This window comes from Notechis scutatus, chromosome 1 (assembly GCF_049901735.1).
Source record: "Notechis scutatus isolate UNSWTSFEM ecotype Mainland chromosome 1, rNotScu1.2, whole genome shotgun sequence".
Lineage (NCBI taxonomy): Eukaryota > Metazoa > Chordata > Lepidosauria > Squamata > Elapidae > Notechis > Notechis scutatus.
Window position 1 is genome coordinate 61,070,346 of NC_142009.1, and position 11,374 is coordinate 61,081,719.

Consider the following 11,374-nt stretch of genomic DNA (forward strand, 5'->3'; position numbering starts at 1 on the left):
AGCTTTGTAAAAATAAGAATCGTGACTTAATGTAGTATTTCTTAAAAATTTCAAGACTAAACAATGCTAATTTTTTACATTTTGTAAAAAAAAATACTAAGGAGCTTATATGACTGTTTTTTTAAAGGAAATACAAGAATTATTGAAATAAAACCTCTTCAAATAATATTTAAAATGTATTTTCCTTTACATTTAATATATTAATTAGAAATCTTAATGGGATGCATGAACTAGAATATGATTATTTCAAAATTTTAGCAGTGCCATTGTTAAATAAACGTAGGCTTCGTGTTACACTCTGTTTCAGTATGGGTCCTTTTGGTTGCAGAAACTTTGTCAACCCTACTTATAATCCATTTTTCACAAAAAGATTCTGAAGAAAATAGTAAAGCCTAAAGTGACTCTGAAGTTGCTTGAATGTTGGTTGTTGTGAATCAATAAAAGTGAATAACCTAAATGCAAATTAGGGGTTGAAAACCTGCACACTTGATTGGTCCTTATACAACAACTTGGGATTGGGCCAGAACCAGTCCCTGATTGGTCACTTTTGGGACTGTCCTTATTGGTCAGTAGTTGGAACCTGTTGCACATTTTCATTGGTTAATAAGGCAGCAGCTAACCCTATAAAAGGGTTACTGCTGCCCATAGCATTGCTCTGTTCCATTCTGATTCCTGTTATTATTAAAGAGTTGAAGTCACTGGTCAGATGTCTGGTCTCCTTATTCTCCAAACTTAACATTGGTGTTCCTTAAAATTTAGTTTAGCTTAAAATTAGTTTAGTGTGTTGTACAGATCCAGTCAATTGTAGCATATCTGATAAGCTTTTGTTAAACAAACCATGGTTTAGCATATATGAATCTAGTTTGTGACCTGGCTTACTTTTCAAAAATGGTTCATTAGTATGCTCTGTTCTCTGCCATATTTTAACATGTTCAAACATTTGCTGCCTTGTTTTGTAGCCCTAATGGATAATCAGACATAGCCTCTTTTTTCATGGTGTGTATTCACTAAAGTAATATATCAGAAACAAAAATGCACTATGTAGTTGGCTTATATTTGTCTTGCAAATCACCACAACCACCTTGTAGATCCAGTCTTACTGGATAAACACTTTATTCTTTCAGAATCATCTGATACCATGTGTTAACGTTATGGAAGAATAGGTTGTAAAAACAACGAGTCCAAAATACCATATTGAATACTTCATTGAGCAAATTGGAAAAGCTTTCAGTTACTCAGTTGCCTAACTAGGATTTATGCAATTGACTAGAAAGTTATTATTTTTTGCATCCCTTTGTAGTGCCTAAAGATCATTTTTCAGTTCTTTTGTTTAGATTTTGTTTTGATCCCTATATATCTGAATTCACAGTTATTTCCAAGTTCATCATGCCACAAGCTTCCCATTCCATGACCATAAGCCAACCAGTCTTGCAGAATGAAAATTGCGTCATTCTTGATAACAGAAGCAAATAATTGATCTCAAAAGGAAAATAATGGAAGTAGGGCAGACTGTGACAATTACATTTGAGCTGGTAGTGGAGAAAATCTAAAGGTAGAATAATTGCTTTTTCTAAATAGTGTACAGTTTCTGGTGGCAGAACAGAAAGGAAGATATAATTCTTCTTGCCTTTCCATTTGTTTGCTTGTTTTGGGCCGTGCAAGCAAATTAATATATGTATTAGAATAAATGTTTCATTTCATTGATACAAACTACAAGTAACACCACTGAACACTTTAATAAAATTGGAATTCAATAATTTAATACTCTTTACCAAGAGGTGAATATCTGCAAAAGTTCCAAAACATCCATTTCAAGTACTGCATTTTCAGTACTATTCCCATCCCAGTGAGATGGGAATAAAACATTGGTAGATATTGTCTAGCCTAATTTTTAAGAGCTTTTTGCTAAAAAAAAAAAAAAAAAAAGATACCAAATTAGATCACTAGTTTTGTGTAAGCGTAGGCCAGTAGTGAGATCCTACGTTAGTTGCTACCAGTTCGGTGGGTGATTGTGTGTGCACGCTCACACCCCTAACAAGCCAATCAGCTGAGAGGATGAAGAAAATCTAGGAGCGACCTTCCCACCCCCCACTTGTGATTTTTGGTCTTTTATCCTCTCAGCTCATTGTCTTTTATTCCCTCAGCTGATCAAGCCTTTTTTTTTAAACTATAGGTTGGGTGAACCAGTCCAAACTGGCAGCATACCACCACTGGTGTAGGCCATTGCTCTATTCTCTGCCTTACTCTTAAAACTGGAGATAAATGGAACAGAAAAGATATTTAGGATTTTTAGTGTCATTCTAATCTCTTGTTTGTAAGAAAATCAAAGTTGTGTCATTGGATTATAACAGAATTGGAAGGGACCTAGAAGCCTGCTGCTGAGGCAGGAGACCCTATGCCATTTCAGACAAATGCCCGTCTAGTCTCTTCTTTAAAATCTCCAGTGTTGGAGCACCCACAACTTTGGGAGGCAAGTTGTTCCACTGACTAATTGTTCTGTCAGGAAATTTCTCCTTAGTTCTAGGTTGATTCACTCCTTGATTAATTTCTATCCATGGCTTCTTGTCCTGCCCTCAGGTGCTTTGGAAAATAGGTTACTGAGTTACCTTCTTTTTGAACCCATAGGCTGCTTTTAAAACTATTTCCTTTCCCCACATAATTCAGTTTTAGAACAGGTTCTATTTGTGCATTGTGGATTGATGTCATAATTGTGCTTTTAGTACAGAGCTTGCTATCTTCACCCCTTGTGCTAACAAAACTGCATGCCAATATAAACGAAACTGATCAAAGAAAATCATACTTGTGGTTGTAGTAGTACTGATCTTCTGAATTTCACCCTTCCACAGAGCTTCATTTAAAATTCTTTCAGGATGTTAAAAATGGAACTAAATGTTATTGGTCCACATGCGGAAATTGGTAGTAAATTTTGTTTAGACTGTTATTGCTTCACGGTACAAGTAAATCTAGCAACTTGGATGAGGCTAAGCTATAACCCGGCACAATTTTTCCCCTTCCACATGGAGTCTGCTTAAAGGAAATCTATTTTAAAAAATGGAAGCCCCTTCAATGATTTTTGAACATCTGGCAAATACTGCCTGACCAATTCATAAGTGCATGTTCCGGTTGTAATAATTTTCAGAACTGATAAGAATAAACAGCATGCCATTAAGTCAAATGGTTTAGATTGTCAGTAATAATTAGGATTATATTGCATATTGTGGTTTCTGGGCCTTTGCTTTACCTTCAGTCTCTGCCCTAAATGCGTTACGTATAACTTGTCATTTACTGGAGACCTTTGGGAAAAAATAGTAGCTGAGGGCAAATTACACAATGATTTTCAGTAGGCTACATCTTTCAAATTTAATATCAATTTATACAGAATCTGTGGAAACCTATTTATTTTATTTATTTATTATTAAACTTCTATGCCATGCATCTCACTGAGGTGAGTCATGGTGGCTCACTGTCATATAATTAAGATACTATATAAAGCATTAAAACAAATAAGAATCATACATTTAAAATCATTTAAAATTTCAATTAACCAAGATGGAGAGGAGGGGAGCAAAGTGCACATGGGGAAGCAGTAGATCTGCAAAGTCTTTCTGCAAAGCTTACAGATAATATTTATCTGTAATTTATCCAAATATCATGGACATAGATTACAGCTACATTATTATGTTAATTCCTGGTATATCAATGATCAAACCTTATCCTTCTCTTTTCAGGCTATGGCAACTTGAGTCCCAATACGGTGGTTTCACAAGTGTTCTGCATCTTCTTTGCCCTCTTTGGGATTCCCTTAAACCTCATTCTTCTGAATAGGATAGGACAGCTGATGCTCTCTGGGGTGCATCTATGTGCCTTCTATATGGGTGTGAAATTCCAGTGGCAGGTAAGAGATCTAGGTATTCTTACTTATTTGTTTATTTAATCTAAGCCACCCATTTCACAAGCAAGTAATTCTGAGCATTGTACAACAAGATTAAAATAATAAATTCTTATGAGTCACTTTGGCTAGCATGGACAATTTACTCATGGCATTTTCTAAAAAAGCAAGAATGTCAACGAAAATGCCATTGACTTAACTGGTGTAGCTTAAATTTGTTGTAGCCAGAGCTATGGCGTAGCAACAAAAGCTATCTAGATAATCTTATCATTCTGTTGTATTGTTCCTCTTGATAAAGCTTTCAAACTTCAGATGTAAATCTTTACTTGTCTTCATGTTTAAGTGGCCTATTTCAATGTGTTTACTTGAAACAAATTTCTATTGAATTAAATTAGGCTGACTTATCTCTCTCTATATATTTATTTAGGTTTATAGACCTAGCAAGCCCCAGGGAGTTGCTGGGTCTGCAATCCTACACAGCAGGAAGACCATAACAAACTTTGTGTAAGAGAGATGAATAAGCACAATAAGCGCACACTTTAAAAAAGCGTTTTAAGCCTTGGGAGTACATTTTTTAAAGGAAGAATAAGAAGAGACTTTGTAGACTGTTTCCACAATAACCAGTTGCATGCCTCTAGGGCGTTCATAACAAGGGCATGAGGGTGAAAGTATCCTTTAACTCCTGTTTCGCTAGCTAGCAGAGTGGAACAGAGATGGAAAAAGATTTTTCTTTCCAGATACTTTGGAACATTTTGGAGCTGCTGTTAAATTGTAGTGGTTAACCATTATGCAAAACTTGTCAGTTTTGTGCAGAAATGTCTCCCATCTTAAAAGTAAAACACATTTGGTGAGGCAAAAAAATATAGTACAAGCATTTGGCTGTAATTTCACTAACAAGTCAATATTAAAAAGCAGGTTTTGCTTTCGGTTTTATGTCTTCTGTCAGCAAAACGTTGGTTCGTCATCACTTGCCTTCCCCCTTCTATGTTTTGTCTGGACAAGCCTTACACTCCTCGGGTTATCTACTGCTATCTCTAGCTTCAAGTATCCAGAAAATATGACGCACATGCACAATCCTGTTCCCTCCCTGAATATAGCAATGGTAAAATAGCATTTTTAGTATTGTTGAAAAATTGTGCAACTCTAGGCCTTGCTTGGGCCTGACTACTGCATTAACATCAGCTTCCACAGAGACATAGCAGATACAGCCCAATTTCAAGCTTTTTCTCTGTACCAATGACTGCCTCTAGGTGTGAATCATAATTCTGAACTTTAACATTTACATATGCTTACTGAAAATGTATTAAGTTAATGGAAAACATGTTTTGGACAAGGATTTTTTCTTTCCAACTTACAAATGTGTAGACATTTGTAAGCTCAGAAAAATTCCAGAAGGAATTTTTATCTTGATGGAAAAGAAATGGACAATCTGTACATATCCATTTTTGATGCTAAATGTGGTTTTGCTAATGCAAGTAGAAGCAAGAGAAGTTTAAACATTTCTGCTCTAAAACTGGTAGTGGTGTTTCATTTGTGAGAATTTTCTTTCAAAGCATTTTTGTGGTCCTATCTTATTAGATCACCTTCTTTTAAACTTAGCTTAAGCAGCTTTCAATTTCCCTGGAAAAACTCTGAGGAGGAGAAGAATATTCAACTTCTTGTCTGTAAAATTGAGGTTGAGTCAAAGACTGATCAAATCCAAACCTAGAGAATTTGAAGGGATCAAAGGGCTTCTTTTAAATCCAGACAATGCATCACGAGCCCTTCTCCATACGTTACACAAATAGTCCCAGCAATCATGGAAATACAGGCAAAAGGTTGCTCTGCTGACACAAGAGAACATGGCTTTATGAAGAAGGCTGAATGTTAACATCTTCACATGACAGGTTTTAGAATGGGCCTTCCCAAATGCTCTGATGTTTTTAGCAGAAAGATGCTCAGACCTAAAAAGTTCAGCCTTTTTGCAACTATTTGTCATTATAGTCATTACAATTTTTGTAGCCCTAGTTAGGCTAAACATTAGATACTCTGAAAATCTGATTGAGTCTTGAGTTCATACCAGATCTAAAGTCAAGATCCAGAGTCCCCCAATAAGTCTAAATATATAAAATAAGCAACGAAAGTTAAGGCAATTGGCCTCTTCCTGCTCTTTCCCATGGATTCATGATCTTTCACAATGTGTGAAATTGAAATCTATGGACTAATATTGGTTTACTCAGCAGATTCAAATTAAAGTCTAGTGTTTGCATGAATAAACCAATATCAACCACTTTCCTGTTTGGGCCAGCATGTAAAACTGATTTTACAAGCCTAGGGAAACTGAACTGCCAGGATAAAAACATATCAGTACTGTACTTAATTCAGATCTCCATTTTAGCTGATCTAAATAATCATCTAGGAAATTGGAATGTTGCATCAAAAAAAGATCAGGTGGTACACATTGAACTTGAAACAAAATGTTCTTTGGCCCATGTTGAATGGGCTAAACACAGTATTATGCAAGGACTTTAATGCAATGAGCCTTTCTCCTCCAAATGTCTCCCAAATCTGTTCAGGAAAATTTTCCCTGGAAGAGGGAATATTTCAGCACTATACTGGGTGATCAAAGAAGAATGAATCTGTCCTGAATAATATTTCTCTGTCATCAGAAGGCAGATTTTTCTCTTGACCTCTTCAGAAATTTAATAGGATTACATACCTGTGCTGCACATTCTCCCAGTATCTTTTTTAATGAAAGTTGTAATCTAGATCCTGCTTCTTGTCTGATCTAACCTATATTTTCTGTTTCTTTATTGCTTGCTAGAGGGGAGCAGTTGTCTTGACCTGGACCTGTGCCCTGGGTGCTGGCCTTTTATTATTTCTTTTGCTACCACCTTTGTTGTTTACTGCCATAGAAGGCTGGACTTATGAAGAAGGATTCTACTATTCCTTCATAACTTTAAGTACAATAGGCTTTGGAGATTATGTCATTGGTAAGTATCATATACCTGTTAAAACTTTATTTGTTTGAGGGGTGGAGTAGGGGGTAGATTTACAAGTTCCCTAGTAGCTCAAAGGAAAACATACTCATGGACAAAACATGCCTTCTCAAGTTTAAGTTCAGTAAATAAAATCACAGTTCATTCTATTTTAAGGCTGAAGTGCAAACATTTGCTGCTTTTCCAATGGAAAGGTATGCTGTTCTTGAATGGGAAATTCTCAAGCAAAGGATCCTTTATGTGCTTGTTTATACAGTTCACTTAGGAGATCATGTTTTTCATTTTTCCAGATAAGTTGCTTGGTGGAGGTACCCCTCCTTTTTGAGTGAAGTTCTTAATTCTCTGGTCAGTTGTGGGAAAACAAGTGCCTTCTTCACGCAACAGGAAATAAATGTGTTTTTTTAAAAAACAAAATTCTGATATTTGAGGTGTTTTACATTGATTCAGTATGGGATGCATTTATGTTGATAGCAAAGCAGCTTGGTTTAATGGATGCTTAAGTTGGAAGGTATGCATAAAATTCTAGAATGAGGACTTGGTTGGTAGCCATTTTAATTCCAATCTAATAGCAACTGTGCAACGAAAACTGATATAGATAGTTGCACCCTCAGGAAACAAGTAAAACATAGTAAGCACTGCATGAAAATCTCATTTATCGGACTCTTCTAAAAAGCACTTTCAACTTTTACTCTCATTTTCACAACTGTGTGGAAGAAAAATAATCTTAAATTGGAATTATGTAGGCTGGAACATGATTGATCTGCAATGATAAGGTCACCAGGAACTTACTTCAGCAGTGTTCCTTACTTTCTCCAAGTTATTTAAATGGTTGTAATCTTGTTTCTGGAGAAGGGATGTGAGAAGAGTCATTCTTTGTACTAAACCATTATATTATTAATGATGACTTGTCATTAAGCTACAAATGGCACTGATTACCTGTTCTGTATTATAAACTATGTTTTGTAAAGCACAGTAGCTAGATTCACTGCATACTAAACCAGAACCAAATAAATCACATGATGACAATGTAAAATGTAAATGTAGTCACTATTGTAGTAAAAAAAAAAAAAAAAAACGTATGCTGCCCAACTCTCAATCACTCTGGATGGTTATTATGATGACAGCAAGAATATATTTTTGCAATAGTGGCAAATATCTGTAGCTTGGGTGCAGGATGAGGATGGAGGTTTGTTCTCCCAAACTTGTGGGTTAGTTTCCAAATACTTCATTATCAGGCTAGTTCAGTGGTGGCTAACCTTTTTGGGCTCCTGTGCCAAAAATTGTGTTTGCGTTTGCATGCTTGCACTCACGTGCCAGCACCCAGAAGGCAATGTGTGCCCTCCCACACCCCCTAAGCATGAGCGCACAATCCCACCCACCCACCGCACCCCCGCCACCCCCTTACCTGCACTACACCTCACAGCTGATTTTCGGCTGGTTTGAGGCCTTGAGGAAGACTTCTGCAGGCTCCTACAAGTTTTGTAGGCTGAAATCTAGCCCCGTTTCATCACTTCCTGTTTTTCCAAAAATACCGTAAGTGACGAAACGGGCCTAGATTTAATCCTACAAAGCTTGTAGAAGCCTGCAGAAGCTTTCCTCAAGCCTTTGGGAGGACAAAAAAGGCCTCAAACCGGATGAAAATCAGCTGTGAGGCGCGCACATGCACAGTGAGGTAAGTTTGCCAGCAGCACACGTGCTGGCACAAATGGCTCTGCATGCCACCTGTGGCACATAGGTTCACCATCACAGGGCTAGGTAACATGTTCAGTGGAGTTTAGGAGATGTCAGGGTCAGTATAAGGGCTTCAGGTGTGGGGTTCAGAGGCTGGTTGTCCCCCCTGTTCAGAATCCAAATGAACCACATAGCCAACCAGAGACAACACCAACTCTCAACCAGCCCACGCAACCCCCACCACCAGCAGTTCACCTCCCAATGATCCTGACCCGATGGAATCTCCTTATCACAAGTCTCACTGATGACTCACAGCTGACCCATCACAAGACCTGTCAAAGCTCTTCACTTGACACACCCACACCTGAAGCCCTTATAAACAGAAGAACACCAACACCTCCTAAACTCTGCTGAAGGTGTTACCTGGCCTGGTAATGAAACATTTGGAAACTAACCCATAAGCTCAGAGAATGAACTCTCAGCAAAAATGTATCCCTAGTCATGGTACTATCTTCCCTTCCCCCCAAAGAGAGAGAGCATTAGGAGAAAAGGAGAGAATGCATCAGTGGTGGGATTCCATTTTTTTTACTACCAGTTCTGTGGGTGTGGCTTGGTGGGCATAGCAGAGGAAGGATACTGTAAAATCTCCAGTCTGAGGTGGTATTTGCCGGTTCTCTGAACTACTCAAAATTTCTGCTACCGGTTCTCCAGAACTGGTCAGAACCTGCTGAATACCACCTCTGGAATGCATGTTTTTTATCTAGAACATATGAGGATGTATTGGATCTCCTGTGGAAGTCAGGAAAGCCTGAAATATAACCATCCATTTAATGTGTGAATGAGCTGCAGAAATAACCTTGAGGAAGAAGAGAAGCAACAGCCAAGACAAAACTGAGTCCAAAGTAGGAATGGAATGTGTGAAAGCATTTTAGATTGGACTTTCCTATATTCTCTTTACAATAAATGCAGGGAGGGGGAGGCATATTCAGAGTTTCAAGATTCTGTTACTGTAAGGCTTTAATAAAATTAGTTTCAAGATTTTGGTGTTCAAGTCTGCTGTACCTTGCAGAGCTAACACAATGGGATGCCTGTTACTTATTTTAATACTAATGTGTACAAAAATTTGAACCAGCAGCAATACTTCTCAGCTGCAGTTGTTTCAGGGTTTATTTTGTATTCACAAGACAACTTATTCTTTGGCTTGGTTGCCTGAGACAACTGCAGCTGAGGTGGTGACCTGTCCACTCTTGAGTTTTCCATAGCTTAAGCACATGCATGCAACTTTCATTTTCTTGTTATCCAAGAATCTTTGAAATTGCACTCTATGCTTCTTTCTGTCTCTGTTAAGACTCTGACATGCTTCTTCCTTGCAGGCATGAACCCTACGCGTACTTACCCAGGCTGGTATAAGAATGTGGTATCTCTATGGATCCTCTTTGGGTTGGCCTGGTTAGCCCTGGTCATTAATCTCTGCATCAGCTTAGTAGAAAATTCTAGAAGACTTTGCCAATGCTGTAAGAGAAAAAGTCACAACATAGGACACGAGTTAATGAATGGCAACTCAAACATTAATTTGGACCCAGGAGATCAGCAGAAATGTGGCATGAAAGACATAAAACCTGTGAGGCTGGACTGAATTTGGAATCTGCATTCTTTTACATATTTTTCTATTGAAGAAGGGAAGCATCCGCAGGCATTGGTAAATGTTTTGCTTTGCCACTAGCAGACGTTTTGCTACCTGGGAGGTCATCTAAATGGAGTTGACTTGATACTTGGATGATATTGGATATATACATGGATTTCCTTGAAATGGTCTAGAACTGCTTTTTCATGTGATACCTTTTCAGTATGGGAATAAATTGCTTTTTAAAAACAGTGAAAGAATACATGTAACAGAATAAACTCTATTGTGAGCATCCGAGTTGAGAATCCGAGACCATCACAGCCCCACTGATGTATGTGTAGTTGCTGTATGCATGCAATAGTCTTCCACTCCTAAGGACCTCCATGTTTACTGGAAATTAGTAAAGACAAATACTTGTGAAAGGCATTAGCTTATAGAAGATGAATTACAATATTCTGTCCATTACCACTTCAGCAGCTCAAAAATCAAGATTATTTCTCTACAGGATAGAAATCAGTACTAACAAAGTAGGGAAAGTATGCAGAAGATAGCTTCTGGAATTCCTCCAGATCTCTTTATAGGATATCTCTGCATTTTCTGTGTAACAAAATTAATACACTGCATCTGTGTCCATTTATATGTATATGTTCTGGAAAGCACAAGGTGAATTATCTGGGTCATGTCTCATGGCTTAGAATGGAGGATACCGCAGGATTCTGAGTTATTGACCAATAAATGTTTAGGGATCACTTTGAGGAATTTCTTCTGCATTTTGTTTTTCATTCTGGATGATTTGGTCCATTTTTAGCCCTGAATTTCTTTTGCCAGTTTTTCCTGCTCCTCTCTGGTCCCATTTTGTTCAGGTTTTGGAGCATTATTCTTCTGATAAACAGAAAACCAGGCAGACGTAGTATTAAGCCCTAGGAGATAATATATTTCCAACATTCCATAAGGTTGAAAAGAACAGAAGAACTACCTGTATTGTCACTTGTTATATATGGGGGGGAGTTAATTGTATAATTGTATTATGTTCTAACTTTGTACAGATGCCACTCTTTTGTTTAATATATCATGCTTATGCTTTCCCATGGAATCCCTATGAGGGACATGATATAAACCATTTTTTAAAAAATAATTGTGATGGTAAATAAGATAGCCTTGTTGTTTATTAGGCATATTGTCCATATTTTCTTTAAAATGAAAACATGGAGG

General features: G+C 37.5%; 1 protein-coding gene across 1 annotated transcript in view; it reads left to right on the top strand.

Moving 5' to 3' along the window:
* The window catches only part of KCNK17 (potassium two pore domain channel subfamily K member 17), a 29,164-nt gene extending 18,198 nt beyond the window's left edge, over positions 1 to 10,966 (top strand). The window contains exons 3-5 of the mRNA XM_026679867.2: positions 3,729 to 3,895; positions 6,693 to 6,861; positions 9,912 to 10,966. Coding sequence (XP_026535652.2) covers positions 3,729 to 3,895; positions 6,693 to 6,861; positions 9,912 to 10,174 — 599 coding nt within the window. The 3' untranslated portion in view covers positions 10,175 to 10,966. The remainder of the gene's footprint in view (positions 1 to 3,728; positions 3,896 to 6,692; positions 6,862 to 9,911) is intronic.
* The last annotated feature ends 408 nt before the right edge of the window (positions 10,967 to 11,374 follow it).